General features: G+C 41.2%; 7 protein-coding genes across 7 annotated transcripts; 2 read left to right on the forward strand and 5 right to left on the reverse strand.

The window, feature by feature from the left end:
- Positions 1 to 329: 329 nt before the first annotated feature.
- Positions 330 to 2,006, reverse strand: FOA43_003348 (uncharacterized protein; the record flags this gene model as incomplete). The annotated part of the gene is made up of 1 exon (XM_038923599.1): positions 330 to 2,006. The coding sequence occupies one exon, from the start codon at positions 2,004 to 2,006 to the stop codon at positions 330 to 332; it is 1,677 nt and encodes a 558-aa protein (XP_038779527.1).
- Positions 2,007 to 2,601: 595 nt separating this feature from the next.
- On the forward strand, positions 2,602 to 4,818 carry FOA43_003349 (uncharacterized protein; the record flags this gene model as incomplete). Its single annotated transcript, XM_038923600.1, has 1 exon — positions 2,602 to 4,818. One exon carries the CDS (start codon positions 2,602 to 2,604, stop codon positions 4,816 to 4,818), a length of 2,217 nt encoding a protein of 738 aa, XP_038779528.1.
- Positions 4,819 to 4,962: 144 nt separating this feature from the next.
- LEU1 (3-isopropylmalate dehydratase) lies at positions 4,963 to 7,281 on the reverse strand (the record flags this gene model as incomplete). Its single annotated transcript, XM_038923601.1, has 1 exon — positions 4,963 to 7,281. One exon carries the CDS (start codon positions 7,279 to 7,281, stop codon positions 4,963 to 4,965), a length of 2,319 nt encoding a protein of 772 aa, XP_038779529.1.
- Positions 7,282 to 7,534: 253 nt separating this feature from the next.
- FOA43_003351 (uncharacterized protein) lies at positions 7,535 to 8,896 on the reverse strand (the record flags this gene model as incomplete). The annotated part of the gene is made up of 1 exon (XM_038923602.1): positions 7,535 to 8,896. The coding sequence occupies one exon, from the start codon at positions 8,894 to 8,896 to the stop codon at positions 7,535 to 7,537; it is 1,362 nt and encodes a 453-aa protein (XP_038779530.1).
- A 333-nt stretch (positions 8,897 to 9,229) lies between these two features.
- FOA43_003352 (uncharacterized protein) lies at positions 9,230 to 10,663 on the reverse strand (the record flags this gene model as incomplete). The annotated part of the gene is made up of 1 exon (XM_038923603.1): positions 9,230 to 10,663. The coding sequence occupies one exon, from the start codon at positions 10,661 to 10,663 to the stop codon at positions 9,230 to 9,232; it is 1,434 nt and encodes a 477-aa protein (XP_038779531.1).
- Positions 10,664 to 10,908: 245 nt separating this feature from the next.
- On the forward strand, positions 10,909 to 12,918 carry FOA43_003353 (uncharacterized protein; the record flags this gene model as incomplete). Its single annotated transcript, XM_038923604.1, has 1 exon — positions 10,909 to 12,918. One exon carries the CDS (start codon positions 10,909 to 10,911, stop codon positions 12,916 to 12,918), a length of 2,010 nt encoding a protein of 669 aa, XP_038779532.1.
- Positions 12,919 to 13,020: 102 nt separating this feature from the next.
- Positions 13,021 to 16,479, reverse strand: FOA43_003354 (uncharacterized protein; the record flags this gene model as incomplete). The annotated part of the gene is made up of 1 exon (XM_038923605.1): positions 13,021 to 16,479. The coding sequence occupies one exon, from the start codon at positions 16,477 to 16,479 to the stop codon at positions 13,021 to 13,023; it is 3,459 nt and encodes a 1,152-aa protein (XP_038779533.1).
- Positions 16,480 to 16,550: the final 71 nt, after the last annotated feature.

Below are 16,550 nucleotides of genomic sequence, written 5' to 3' on the forward strand. Positions count from 1 at the left end.
TGTGGTAGTATAAAAAGATAAGGAAAATAGCTTTAAAAGTTAACAAATAATCTTTTCTTCTTAGATGGATGACGTCTAACAAAAACTAAAAAAATCGTAACATTTTAGAAACAATAAACAAATAGAGCTGCTCTCTAAACGCGCGCTTCTTGAAGCATCTAGTTGGTTGAGTGATTGATATCACCTTCATTTTCACAATGCCATTTTTCTACCTCATATTTTTTTTTTTTTTGATGTTAAAAGTCATCCCATTGGTTAGATCACATCGGCGCTAAAAAAGGCGGGACAAGCAAAATATGTTCATACTTGGTGTACGGATGCCATGCATTTTATTTGACGTTGGACTTTAGCCATTGTGAATACTTTATGGATATCTCCTTTTCAACTAAGTGAGTCTCCTGAAGCTGATTTCCTATAGTGAGCCATCCTGGTCTCGTATTATGCTGTCTACCGAAGATCTCTAATTTCTTCACCCTTAGGCCCACCATCCTTTCCACTATTCCGTAGATCTCCTCTGGTTTCCGGGACGTTTCCCTTGTAGATGAAATAAGGATCTGTGGATCCACCCCACAATTCATCCATTTGGGTTCACCTTTAACTCCAACTAAGAGGTGCTCTTTAGAGTGGTTCAACCAATGGCCTGTTCTTCCTGTGCTAATGGTTCTAACCAATTGACTTGTTTTGATCCAAGTAATTTGGTTCAACACTCGATACCCCCATTTCTTAAGGAATTTTCTTCCCATCTCAATGGTTCTTCCAGTAACCCATAGAAGATATATACCTTCCTTCTGCAACTTGTCCATTCTCAATGAAAGTAAATCATCATCTTTCATACTGCTATAGTTCAAGTTCATATGAATGGTCCAACTTGGATCCGCAATAATGACCCCCCAGTTGTTACCCAAAACGTCGAAGTTCAACTTGGTAACGTCACAGTTGATCCATTGTGGTGGCAATTCCTCCATAGATGATAGGCAGACGGGTTCTCCTCGGGTGAAGTTATTGATCCTGGTGAATTGTTTTACTTTCAAACCAGCTTTTTGCAGTTTATCATTTGGCGACTTCTCTGGGTAACCTTGTAAACTTTGAGGCATTAATAATCCATAGTGAACATATCTGCAGCTTTCCATCTTATGACACGTGTCAAGGTAGGAGCAATCACCCAATTTCGTGTCAGTTTGTTGCTGAATCACCGGTATGAAATGCATCCTTTCGTTAACACATTTGGCTAAGAGACTGTTTCTTCCAAACCAAGCAGACTTTTTCAATTTACAGTAATTCACCTGTCTGTCGAATTCAGTCATTTGCGACAATTGATTGGCATGATCCGGGTTTTCGCAACAATCATAGAACTCTCTTTCAGACGTCTGCAAACGTGCCCTTTCTCTGATTAAATGATGCGAGGCGCATTCTGATCTGAGAAGTAATTCTAACTGAATCAATCTCCCCGATCTTGACGTCATTGAATAGATATCGTCTCCATCTAATGGGACTAATTTGGAATTGTTTACAATCCTCTCTGAAGTTACCTCTGTAGACCTCCATTTCTTCTTCAGACTGTGGTCCGAGCCCTCAATCAACGTCATGAGATATTTATATTGACCAGCCTTATCTGTGGGAATATCGCTGGATAAAGATGACCTCTTGACTGGTTCTTCCATTCCCCAGTTTTCCGAGTGCGTCAATTGCTTGGATCTTTTCAAAATCAGGGATAGGGAAAGCCTATTGATGTAATTGATTCTATTAAAACATTTAAAGGGATCCTCGTAAGTCAACTGAAGGGCATTATGTGGAGTGCAGTCAAGGACATGACCATGTGCAACTTTGTTTAGCATGTTGAGGTACTTGATGAATTGTTGCCATGAAACTCTATCTTTCCCCTTACTATAATTAGATAGTATGAAGCAGAAGTATATTTCCGTTATGGACCCGCTAACGGGGGCATTAATGAGAAGATAGTTCCAATCCAATAGGAACTTGGTAATTTCAACTGCCTTTCTGTCCATTATAGTATGAAAGGGGAAAGTAAAAAGGAATAACCACAAAAACCACAAACTGGAAATTGATCCCTTTTTATATTTAATCTTCATGGATAATGATTCACTTTTTAACAAGTCCTTGCCGCTTCAGACCTCCACAGATTTGACGGTCTTTGCAGTAACCATATTAAAGAGGGCAGCCATCACTTTTCAAATAATACAGATTCTCAGATCAGAAGAAGGAGAGGTCCACACTTATCCCTTAAACTTTTCTATCATTACCTTCTTTAAACTCATTGAAATTTAAATCCTTCATCACTTCCGTCTGAAAATTCCCTATTCGAGCCGCAATCTTCAAAAGGGGGAAAAATAAAAGATAGCTAGAAGATGTCCTTTGTTTTCTCTTCAAAAACTTTTGTTTACCTTTACTGCCGTGCTTGACACGTCGGACTTTTCTGCATTATTTTGTTTATCATTAACTCACCGCGGCTTACGGCCAACAGGAACGAAGAACGTTGCTGACGGACTATATATAGAACCTTATCGGAGACTACATTAAAAAGACTCCGCTGAGGCACCCAACTCTCGACCCTTATCCAAAGGAAAGAAAGAACCTCAACAGATGACTGAAACCAGCGGTGGCGAAACCGCCGTTACGAGTGAAAACTTCGAGTTATGGATAAGGATGGCCACTGACAATAAGATCAACTCTTCAAACAGTTGGAACTTTGCCTTAATCGACTACTTCCATGATATGTCTATGTTTCGAGAAGGAGATGGGATCAATTTCCAAAAGGCCTCCACAACATTGGATGGCTGCGTTAAAATATATTCATCTAGAATTGATTCGGCCGCTACTGAAACGGGAAGATTACTATCCGGGCTTAGTTCTAGTGAACCGAACGAGAAGAAAAGTCATACAAAGGAGGGGGAAACCGAAGAGGCGGACGGTTCTGACGAGTCTGATTATGAGGATGAAGCCGCTCGGAAAAGAGCCAAGCAAAGAAAAAGCAGGCGAAATAGAACGAAAAATACATTGGCCGATGATTTTGCGCAGATCAAAGTGAAGGAAGTGGATAAGGAGTTGCTAGCCAATCCTATTTTCAAAAAGGCTTTGTCAGATTTCGATGAGGGTGGATGTCGAAGTTTGTTGATGAATATGCTTCACATGTCTCGAGATGGAAGAGTGCTGTTTGTGGTAACAGAAAAGTCCAAGGACTCAATATTGAACTCCGTGGGGGAATTGGAGGTGGAAAATGATCCACCTAACGAACAGAAACTGGAGACAATTCAAGAGATGAATGAAGGTGTGCATAGTATAGCCCAAGAGGGCGTTGATGCTGACGCAGATGCAAATGGTTTTACTTGCTCGCTAGCAAAGCTTGGTCAATTAGTGTCAAACCTAGAGAGCGATTGCAAGGTATGCCCCTCGCTAGATCCGTTAGAGAGTATTAACGACGGTAATGTTAGTGCCACGCAGATTTTGGACCAAATAGGACAGATCGAGTATTTGAATACCAACGAAGCAAATCCGGATAACGTTGACATGAATAATAATGGAGACTATGATGATATATGTGATAATTATGACAATAACGAGCGCTCTACAGCAGAAATCTCCAAGCAAAACAGATCTCAGTACTCTCTGTACCTTGACGAAGGATTAGATGAACAGGATTCGACATTCAAAAGTTTGAATTTGACTCGCCTATTCGATGAGAATACGGCGACTACTATGGAGAACGAGGAGGATGAAGAAGGCGGTTTGGAAATGGCCAAATACTTTGACGCGCTGTCAAATAGGAATTGGAGAGGCCCTGAACATTGGAAAATATCAAGGATCAAATCAAAGTTTGCAGAAGTTCAACACAAAACTGTCGAGGAAGAATTGAAACAGAAGGAAAGATCGATGAGTCCAACTGGACAGTTTACTAAGAAGGCCAATCAATGGGCTGTACTGAATTTCATGAGTGATGGCGAGGACCTAAGCGAAGCCGAAATATTCAAACCAGGGGTTGCTTCTAGGTTGATGGTTCCCCAAAAGCAGATGGAGGTTCAACAAGGGTTCAATTGCTTACCGGAAGATTTACAATTTACAACAAAAAGACTAATCTGCTTGAACATGAAACCCGATCAGAGAATCAATACCATATTGACCAAGAAGAAGAAGAAACTCGCTGTGATATCGAGAGACGAGCCCAACATGGTTGCTGATGAATCGTTTTTTGCTGATGTTTACAAGGAAAACGATAGTCAAAGGCCGGGAGCTAATGATTTTTTCGGTGAGGATGGTATTCCCGAGAATAACGATTACACCGGTGAAGATGTCAACGGACAAGCTCCGGAAACTGATTACGATGATGATGTTCCTGCGAATGATATTGACCAGTTTGAAGTCCCTATTCAGCAGCCACTGCGGACAATTCTCTCACAGTCGAGGCAACATAATAACGGGGGGCTTAACTATGCTCGGACTTCCAAAAGGGTGGATATTAGATTGTTGAAGCAAGAGTTGTGGAGTACTCTTCAAGAAAACGAAAATCTCCACAAAAAGAGAGACGCATCGTTCTTGGACGAGAATAAAGAGAACATAAATGAAGACAGTTTGGAAAGAACAATTAAGCAGACACCATCAGGAGAGGTGGAACAGAAGGAACATGAAGATGATGATTTGAAATTTAGCGACGTTGTTTCCAAAATGTCAGTGAAATATGAAGGTCAGGCTAAGAAGGATTTATCGACCAGTTTCTGCTTTATTTGCATGCTTCATCTCGCCAACGAGAATGGCCTGACCCTCGAAGGAACGGCCGATAATAGGGACCTTATTATAAAAAAGTGAGATAACGTCTTGAGCTACCAAATACCCCTTTTCCTCACATGGATACTGTATATTGACATCATTGTGTATTACAAAAACTCATTCTAGATAGCCTTGAAGACGTAAATAATGGTTAAGATTATAGTAACAAAAATAAATACTTATCTACCACTCATGTGCCGTAACACCAAAAGCAGACTTCTTCGTACCCTTGATAGGCACAATGATACTACCGGAACCACCTTCTAAGAAAGAAAACTGGACTTTTCTCTTTTGTTCGTAAGCGTCGATGTACTTCACCTTTTGAAGGGTGATACCAATGTCGTCGAGTCCATTTAGTAAGCAGTGCTTTCTGAAACCTTCGATATCAAAGTGATCGACTATCACTTCGCCATCTGATCCACATATTTGTTGCTTGTCAAGATTGATAGTGATTTCCTTCTTAGCGACGGCCAATGGGTACAACTTCTCTTTGATCACCGCCTGAGGGACACGAATAGGAAGCAAGCCATTCTTAAACGAGTTGTTATAAAAAATGTCACCGAAAGATGGCGCTATAATGGATCTAATACCAAAGTCTTTCAAGGCCCATGGAGCATGCTCTCTGGATGAACCACAACCGAAGTTGTTACCCGTGACGATCAAGATCTTGGCATGTGAATATGGCTCCACATTCAAGATAAAGTCCGTAGGAACAACTTTACCGCTCTCATCCTTCTTGAATCTGGCTTCGTAGAAAAGACCCTCACCCAATCCTGTACGCTTAATTGTCTTCAAGAACTGCTTTGGAATGATCGCATCGGTATCAATGTTAGCCTTGGTCATAGGAGCAGCAACAGAAGTTAAAACAGTAAACTTTTCCATACTAGCACCAGTATCCGCAGCCTGCTCCTTTTCAATCTCCTCCTCGATCTCGGCATCAGATGTAGACTCTGTGAGAGCAGCGATAGGTTTCTTTTCCTCATCATGAACTGCCTGCTCAAGCAGTTTCGATTCCTTAACATCATCAATATTAATCTTCGGCTGATCAACACCTTCTTTGTACTTGAAGTCTCTAATATCAGTGAAGTGACCAATTATAGCGGTAGCAGCAGCCATGACAGGAGACATTAAGTGGGTTCTAGACAAGGCACCCTGTCTACCGCGAAAGTTTCTGTTCGACGTAGAAGCACATCTTTCGTATGGACTCAAAATATCAGGGTTCATACCAAGGCACATCGAACAGCCGGCCTCCCTCCATTCGAAACCAGCGGCAGTGAATATTTTATCAAGTCCCTCCGCTTCGGCCTGCTTTTTGACTAGACCAGAGCCAGGCACCACTAAGGCACGCTTAATGTTTTTCGCAACACGGTAACCACGAACCACTCTAGCAGCAGCCCGAAGATCTTCGATACGGGAGTTGGTACAAGAACCAATGAAGACTTTGTCCACATATATATCCTTCAATGGGGTGTTTGGCTTTAGGCCCATATAATCCAATGCGGCTATGACACCGTCTCTCACTATAGGATCAGCAAAGTCCTCTGGATCGGGGACCTTACCAGTAATTGGCAATGCATCCTGCGGAGAGTTACCCCAAGTTATAGTGGGAATAATATCCTCAGCTTTGATAACAACTTGACGGTCGAAATGTGCACTATCATCAGAGTATAATGTCTTCCAATAAGAAACGGCCTTGCCCCACTCGGCGCCTTTAGGGGCCAAAGGTCTGCCCTTGATATATTCGAACGTTTTTTCATCCGGTTGGATCATACCAGCTCTGGCTCCAGCTTCAATAGACATATTACAAATCGACATTCTGGCTTCAATCGAAAGGTCTCGAATTGCTTTACCGGCAAATTCTATGACACAACCAGTACCACCAGCAGTACCAATGACACCGATGACATGCAAGACCAAGTCCTTGGAGGTGACACCTGGTGCAAGATCTCCATCGATAAGGATTCTCATATTCTTGGATTTGGTTTGAATAAGAGTTTGGGTAGCCAGCACGTGTTCAACCTCAGAGGTACCAATACCAAAGGCCAAAGCACCGAAGGCACCATGAGTAGAAGTGTGAGAGTCACCACAAACCACCGTTGTTCCCGGGAGAGTAAACCCCTGCTCAGGACCAACAACATGAACAATACCTTGTCTACTATCTGCCATGCCAAAATAAGGCAAGCGGAAACGCTTAACGTTTTCCTCTAAAGTCTCCACCTGCAATCTGGAATCAGGCTGGTCGATGAAAGTAGCGATGCTTTTGAAACTCTTTCTAGAGTCAGTTGGGATGTTGTGATCCACTGTCACCAACGTGCAGTCAGGTCTTCTAACTGAACGACCGGCATTTCTTAAACCTTCAAAGGCTTGAGGAGAAGTCACCTCATGAACCAAATGCCTATCGATATATAGAAGATAGGAACCAGAGTCATCAATTTTAACAATGTGGTCATCAAAAACCTTGTCATACAAGGTCCTGGGATGTGAAGTCTTAGCAACAGTCATGACTATCAACAATTATGAGAGCCTCACAGAATGATTATAAAATAGGAGCGAACTGCGAAGTTTATATACATATAAGAGCACTTCAACTGATGATTCACTATTGCTAGGGGGGGGGGAAGAAAAAAAGACCGGAAATACACAGACAAAAAAATCTGAGAAATTCTCACCGGCCCGGTTTCCGGAGTAGAGATAATCCAATTACATTTGAGCTTGATGTCATAATAGAGATGAATAGTAAACTGAATGTTCCTGATCAATTTGATTTCTTCGAAAGATAAACCACCAATAAGGCCAATCCGCTTGTCAAAACTGTGCTCTCAAGAATCTTGACTAGTTTTTTCTGTCTATTCTCAACCCGAATACACTCAGAGTATGGAATGTCAGCCCTAAAAGCAACCATACTGTAAAGAGGAATCCAATGATCTGGGAAAAAACGTCCCAAGATGTTATCTAATTTCTTTCTAAAAAGGTAACGAGGAGACTGGACCTTCGTAGACATCTCATAATAATTATCTAGTGCCAATCTTAAAATTGAGACCAAATCCTTATGTCTAGAGGCGCTGTATTCGTCAAACGCAGCTTTTCTGCTTTGATCATGCTTATTCAACAATTCCAAGAGCACTCTCACGTCTTCAAAACCACAATTCATACCCTGACCATAAAATGGAACCATGGAATGGGCAGAATCACCAATAAGAATACACTTATCGTTATAGTGATAGCTGCTACACGTGACATGCATAAGCGCACTTTTAGGATGGTTCAAAAAGGCGATTACAATCTTGCCTAAACCAATAAGATTGATGGCGTCTGAAAAGTGCTTCTTGAAGAAATCTTCTACCAATTCCTTGGTGTTCAAGGACTCGGTAAGTTTCCAAGGACCAAAGAAAGTGCAAGTGAACGAGCCATCACCGTTAGGTAAAGCGATCAACATAAAATCCCTTCTGGGCCAGATATGAAGATGGTTTGCATCGATTCGGAAAGAGCCTTCAGGTCCCGGAGGAATAGTCAACTCCAAGTAACACATGTCAATGTACACCTGCCGATAATTCATACGGATATATTTCATTAGGGTACTTCTCACACGTGAATAGCAACCATCAGCACCAACAACAAAATCGTAAATACCGGTTTGCTTCTTCTTCAGGAGATCATAATACTCGATGACGACATTATCTGCATCCTCCTCTACGTGCATTGTAGTGAACTTACATTGGAACTTAAACTCTACCTTGTTATCAGGATTCAAGTTATTGAACCTTTCAAGTTCGGTAATCAAGCATTGATTCAATTTATCCCTATCTATGGAATTGATATGTTCGCCGAACAATCCATATTTCTGGGATTCTTGACCTCCATCCAGATGATGAATCATTCGACCATACATGGGTATGATTCCTTCGAGAACCCTTCCAGTCATCTCAGAATCAATATATTTCATCGCATTAATGCCACGATCACTAACGGCCAAATTAATCGACCTCAAACTCTGATCCTCGATGATTCTAGGGTCAGGTCTCGAGTCATAGAGAGTGACCTTATATCCTTTATGAGCAAACCCGAGTCCGGCTAAGCATCCAACGGGCCCAGCACCAATGATAGCAACAGAGGCCATTGCCAAAAACAGGAAAAGGTGTAATAAATATAAGAATAAAGGAAACAAGGTACCCGAGATTGGAAAGCAAAAACTACAACTGCTGTCCGTAATCCTCTTTCCTAATGTATGCGTTGAAATGAAAAAAAGCCGTGCATGAAAAATTGGGGGAGAAGTGGTTGACTGATCCTGAATCATAGGCAAGCCGGTAAAGATACTACAGATATACAACAATCGATCATTCAGTACAAATATAAGAACCTGAAATCCTCTAACAGAAAAAATTGAATGACATTCACTTACAAACGGAAGATACCCACCTGATTAAGAAACAAATACAGCAATAGACTTATTTCATCTCATGACATCTCTAAGATAGCCACTCAATTTTTCAGCTCCTTCTTCCAATGCACCTTTAAGAACTGCCATATCATCACCCATATACTTTTCAGCAAACTGCGTCACCTTCTGTTCGAGATCTCCGTTTCCTGCTTGTGCTCTCATTTGCGCTTCTTCATCATCTCCATAATATTGAGATGATGAAATTGATTGAGAGCCTGAAAATGCCTTTAACCTAGTCCTAGCCTCCTTGGCCTTCTCTTCATCGTACGAATTGATTCCGTAGAACTGGTCCGAAGAAATACTCTTTTGACCACCAAATCTCTTGGAGACATCACCTGTGTATTTCGGGCCCTGGGATCTCCTTCCAGAAGAAGATTGCTTCGTGTCAGGCTGTAAAGAAGATGTCATACCAAATCCAAGTTTGGCAAATGACTGTCTAGTATCTTCGACAGGAGCGGCCTGAAAAGAGGCTGAAGCTCTGCTTGAAGAAGCCGAAAAAGAATCCGATCTATCCTTATTAATACCGGAACCAGAACCAACTTTCGATAGAGTAAGTGGTGACACTCTCGCAGTAGCATTCGATGAAGAAGAAGAACTAGGGGAGAGAGTTCTTGAATTACTAGTCTTATTGTCATCCGAGCTAGGATTGTATCCTAAAATCTTAGCTTCTTTCTCCTCCTCCTTGGCCTCTTTCTCAAAGGCATCAAAATCGATATCTGGAGACACCTTTTTAACGTTTAATTTGGCATTGCTTCTGTGACCAGATCCACTTCCTAGTATATTTTTCTTTCTTCCACCCAACGAGGAACCTTTCAATACAGAACCGGAAGATCTTCTAGTAGCACCGGCCACCTTCTTTTCAGTGTCCGTATCAACCAAAGACGACTTGGATTTATTAGCAGGCGTTATGGATCCAGAGCCTAAAGGTGAAGGTGTATTTGATGAAGAGGAGCTCTCCCATTTGGCAAAGAAATCATCTGTACTGGAAGCACGCTCATCTTTTTCCTCCGGTAACAAACCGTCTTCCCATTCTAAGATATTCGCGTACCTCTTGCCGTCCAATTCTGCATGCTGGGCCAACTTCTCTTTGTAATTTTTTGCAACGTTGGAGGTATACTTCTCCTGTAGCGGCCTTGTAAGGTAAACAGAACCACCATTCTTCTGGAAAAACTCACGCAATTTATCGTTGCCACCACATTTCATCATCCTTAATTGTTTATAGGTCCATTTCTGATCCAAAGTAGATGACTTGACAAAACTGATGTGGACACCCATCTTTCTATGGCTGGCACTACAATTCAAGCAGACAAAGATACCAAATGGGATCGACGTCCACGTGGCATTCTTCGCTCCACAGTCAAAACACTGTCTGTTAATAGATTTCTTCTGGAGCCGACTGAAGATCTGTTTGATCTCATATTTGCTAGCAAAATCCTCTTCACTCATGATGAAGGTATATATATATATATATCAACCTAGATGAGGGAAAGGATGCACACGTACAGATTCGATCAATGAAATAAGACTCTCCCCCCCCCCCAAAAAAAAAAGATCGAATATTTTATGCCCAAAATCTCGCCTCTTGCGTACAATCGACGCGGCGGTTATATTTTCACTGATCAGGCACGGGAGCTAATTGCATCTTGTCCAATAACGGTGTTAACGGGAGGTTGTGATTTGCCAATTGAACTATGAATAGCAGCCACAAGCGACGCCGGTTATTGGATGATCCAGAACAAAATGGTGATGGCTTGGACACATCTGGGGATTTCATACTCACGGACACCAACATTGGAGTCCACAAAATGAACTTTGATGAGGCTATTCGAATGGCCACGGATAACAAGATCAACTCAAGCAACTCATGGAAGTACGCGTTAATCGACTATTTCCACGATATGAATTTGCTTCGAAGTAAGGATGGATTGTCTATCAATTTTCAAAAGGCCGGAGCAACGTTGGATGGATGCATGAAGATCTTTTCACATAGAATTGATTCCGTTGCCTCTGACACTGGCCGACTTCTATCTGGATTAGCTCAGAAAAGCAATTCTGCTGAGCTGGGTGAAGAAACTGAAGGAAATATTAGTGTCGAGGATGAAGAATCTACAAAGGAAGATGTTGCAAAGCGTAGAAGAAGAGCCAAGAAACCACGAACTACTTTGAAAGATGATTTTGAAACCCTAAAATATAAACAGTATGACCGAGAACTGGCCATTGATCCTTTGTTCAAGAGTGCTCTGTCAGAATTTGATGAAGGAGGAGCGAAGTCTCTATTAATGAACATTCTTAAGATTAATAGTGAGGGAAGAATTGTCTTTGACGAGACGATGACCGCATCTAAGCTTGAAGGAGCTGGAGTGAATTCAACCGAAAAGTCTAAAGAATCTATAAATAAGGAGGCTGTTGGCGAGGTATCTTCATGTGCCGCAAGCGTTAATGCTTTTCTCGGGAAGAGTCAATTCGATACAGATGACCTCACTGTTTGTTCGAACTTGGATGCATTAGAACGTGTTCTCGGAAACATCGACTTGGCAGATGATTTTGTCGATAGTATAATTCCAACCGGAAAGAAGGATGCAGATGATGAAACAATGCTCAACAACGACGTTCCCGCGTACGAACCAGTGGGTAACAATACATCTAGAGCCGGCTTATCACCTGAGGATTACGTCACCGATAACGGCATTAGCGAGGCAGACGCTGATATAGATGATGGAGAAGAAGGATTTATTGGGAACGTCAACGAAGAGGTATTTGGATTGCTTAAAAAACTCGACAAACAGACTAATAAAACATGGACTGGACGAACCAATCCTTCTTGGAAGATAGACCTATTCAGGAAAACAATGGGCCAGAAATTGAATGACGAGATTATCAAACAAGAGAAATCCAAAGATTGCAAAGTAATTGAATCGGAAGAGATCAAACTTAAACCATCCAAGAACTCGTATCCTATAAATTTCTTGAATACTGAGGAAGGGGAACTCAGTGAGAAGAAGATTTTCCGGAAGGGTAGAAGGACAACGCTACCAGAGTCCAGCTTTAATGACTATTCATCGGTAACCTTGCCTGATGATCTTCAATGGAGCTCAAAGAAGCTGATTCAGTCTTTTTTGAAGCCGGATACTCATATTAGCATTTTCAGAAGAGTGAAATGGAGATCAAACGATCATAGTTTACTTGCGGAACAGGAACTATGGGCAGATGTATATAGTAAGCCGAACAGCGAAAAAGATAATGATAATGATGGTGGTCAGCACTTCTTTGCTGATGTTCCTCAAGATGAAAATTTGGATGAACATGAAGTTGATGAGGATGAAGGCATTTTGGGTGATATTGATTTCAACATGCAGCTATCCTCATCTCAGAACCCATGCAAATACAGCTCAAGGCCATTAAATTATGCCAGGGTATCCAAAAAAGTCGATGTTCGACGTCTTAAAGATAACATGTGGCAGTCAGCGGCTTCAAATGAAAAAGACGATCAAATAGACGTAAAATTGAGTGATGTGATGAAGGATACACTGGAGAGATATGACGGAAAGCAGAAAAAGGATATGTCGACATCATTTTTCTTTATTTGCATGCTACATCTGGCCAATGAGCATGAACTTGAGATCTCAAGTAACACTAACCATACCGATTTGAAGATCACTGGTGCTATTGATAATAAATCTTTACTACAAAACACTACATAAACCTATTTAGCTTCAACATTTCTAGATAAATGCGAGATAAAAGATAAGAGAATCAAAACAAGCCGAAACTAAAAATGTACAGATATATGCATGAACGAATACTCACTCATTCACTTCGTTAGTTGAATGGACGGAAACATCATCAGTATTAAAATCATCAGAAGCGTTCGTCAAAACTTTACCACTGCTGAAATACTCCTCCTTCAACTGGCCATTCACCCGACCAAAGAATTCTTTGATCTGAAGAGAGAATTCCTTCATCAAAAACAAAATCCAGAGGCCAAGACATGAAAAATTAGTTACCGTCAGCCTATCCACCGATAGATCAATCCAATATTCTAATAAGGAAAGCGATAAACCTTTTTCTGACGATAGCTCGTTTTGGAACAACCAACTGAAGTCATCATCAGGATGGCTTGTTAGATAATATCCAAACTGCAGAATCCAAATCAGACCTATCACCAAAGAAACATAAAAAATCTGATAACGAATCTTGAATGAGACAGTAAATCTTGGCTCCAAGGAGATCACTATACCTCCTAAATAGTTCATGGATAAGATTATAAATGCGAAGACAGACACGCGGTAAACGCTCATAATCCAGCTGTGCAAAAGCTCAGGTCTAGATAAGATGTAAGTCTCCAAACATTTCTGCGGAAGAGTAATACCCAAGGCCAAGATAATAAACTCTGCAAAGCCATATGTGATGATCAATAACCCTACTTTCAAGTGATCAGCTTTCCGACGAATGTATCTCAAGGCATTATGTGCGGGAATACTCACCACTCGCCGAGCGACTTTCAAGGTCAACCTGATCTTCGAGAAACAAGAATGGCTGTTTCTCGTTGCAGTGCCCTTTAAGACTTGGAATATCCAGTCCTTTTGCAATGCAAAGCTATCATATAGCTTTGACATGAAAATCAAGTGGAGCAGAGCCGCAGCAATTCTTACGAAATCAACCTTGAATGGATTGGAATTCCAGGAATCATTTAAGTGGAATACACCACCCAGGCTTGGGAAACGAATCATTATAACACCAATAAGCACGCTATCAGCATAAAGAGTAAACGTTAAAAACATCGAGAACGCCCACATCATTCCCAACAAACAAAAGATCCTATTTCTGAAACCTGGAGGTCTATAGACGATAGTATAAGTCACAATGTTGAGTAGCTCCTCGTCCCCATACGGATTATACCTATCCTCGTCATCATCAATAGTTGGGATAGGAGCAAGAAGCTTATCATCCTTTGTAACCGGAACAAATAATTCTTTCACAAAAGTGCGAGCAACTTGATCATTATCAGGGGCACGAACATAGTTACCATCAGGAACAAAGCAACATATTGTATCTGGATGTTCGGCAAAATAGTGTGCAGCCTCATGCTCCAAAACGGGACTAGAGTAGTCCGGAAGAGCATTGAAATGAGTAAGCCGGCTATTCCAATTTTTGTACAGCACATGTCCCCTTTCCGAAGGAACATCGTTTCCCAATAAGAAAAATGACAAACGGAGTTTTGAGCACGAATATTGGAAAGCCCACTTCCAATAAGCCTTGATTTTATCTTGAGCCATGGATGCAACAAAGAATAACATGACGTAATCTAGTCTTTCAAGTTGAAAGAATCGAGGTGTCGAAGGCAAGATTTGAATGGGAGAAAGTAATCTGACACCCCAGACTACCATGGTGAACTCTATCATAATATAAATGCTGTAAACAAAAGCGGATAGACCAATGTGATAGAGTTTCAAAGAGAAAGGTTTCATGAGAGCATCGTGTAACAATCTAATATCGGGATCATCAGATGGCCTGATGAAAAACAAAACTCCTTTCCTTAGGATATACGATCTTGTCATTGTGACAAAGGCTGCGAAAAAGTACATGAAAAAGGTACCTAAGAGCCATCTAGGGGCCACACCTAGGGGAACTGCATCACCTAATAAAGGGGGATCAATTTTGTAAGTGTACAAGTCATCGTTGAAAAAAGGCACCAAGGAAAACTCAATCTGATAGCCACAAAAGAGAGGAAATGCAAGCCATTCGATCATGACTAGCGCAAAAACTTTCAAGATACAAATAATCTCGAGCAGAACTATGTAAATAGATCTGTAGCCACCCGTAAGAGGGTTATTTTGAGAGCATCCATGCTCCATTCTGCGCATAATAAACATAATAGCACAACCAGCTATAAAAAACCCTACAATTACCACAGAATCTCTCTCAAATGTATTTGCTGAAGGGGTCCACTGAACGGTATTTGTGTATACATCCTTTATAGGCAAAAACCAATTTTGCATAAAGAAGTTAGTGACGTTGAATATGAGCTTATTGTCACGGCAATATTGTAGTAAGTGATGAACGGTGTCAGAAGTGAGGAAACCATCAATATACCTCACTGCAAGAGTATAAACATTTGTGGAATGGACGAGACCGTAAATTGATGAAAAAGAAGATTTGACCAAAGAACTCACCAGGTCGATGGTAGCCATTCCAATCAAAGAAGGGAAAGTTTTAAGACACATTAATATACCGATAACAGCAACGTCCATGAATATAGTTATCTGAAATATAAAGGTGATTCCTTTATCCATATCGAACAATCGATTATTGAGGTTGTCGGCTGCATCTTCATCAGGGACAATAGCATCAATAGGTGGGGCACCATCTGGAAGGACAGGAAGGTTGGGAATATCATTGAGTTCATTGGCATCGAGATCATCAAAGCCATCAATGGCATGGCCATCATCGAGCAAATCATGATTTCTGGGTCTCTCCTCATGCATTACTCTGTTTGCATCCTCAACCACACGACGAAGTTCTTCAAGATTGGCTTGATCATCATCAGCATTGCCCCCCACATTCTCGTTCTCGTTCTGATTTTGAATCTCGTTATTGAGCCTTCTCAATTGCCGTCTGTGAAGTAGCTCAATTAATCTATTCATTCTAGGCTCTGGCCCTATTTTTTTATGAATGATCTTAGAGAATCCTTCGTCACTCACAACTGAGCCTTGAATAAGTAACATGGAACCAAGAACAAATGCATATTTCAAAATTAGGGTGAGGCCCCTGCTCCATGTGTTTTCGAAAAACGTGGTCAACTTGTCCCAGTCAGAAATCAAAGATTCGGCAGTCTTGCCTGGAATCTCTTCTCCATAGATAAATCCATAAGTATAGCTGGAGTAAGGAACATGGCATCCTAGTTGCCAGTTCAATAAGCGATCAATAGAAGAAACAAAAACTGGTACCTGAAATATAACAAGCACCGCAACGAGCGCTACCTGCGTCAAGCGATAGAGCAATACGCGCAACTCCGAGAACACCTTCCTTAATATTATAAAAGCAGGAAGAATATCAGGAGTGTTTGGATCATATACTGTCTTGAAATGGTACGACGCGTGACAAATATCGCATGAGTCTTTATGAGAATGCTCTAACCAGGAAAGAAGACAGTCTTGATGTATATATTTGATGGAACCACGGCATTTACAAGGATGAAACAACGGAGCATCCGGAGTGCCTTCACAACGACAAATACGACAAACTGCTACCTCTTCTGTCATCCTGTTGTAAGGAAAACGGCAAATTTCGAGCAGAAAAGAGTACTTGTTTAAGCTGAACAAATTAGAGGAGA

This window comes from Brettanomyces nanus, chromosome 4 (assembly GCF_011074865.1).
Source record: "Brettanomyces nanus chromosome 4, complete sequence".
Classification (NCBI taxonomy): domain Eukaryota; kingdom Fungi; phylum Ascomycota; class Pichiomycetes; order Pichiales; family Pichiaceae; genus Brettanomyces; species Brettanomyces nanus.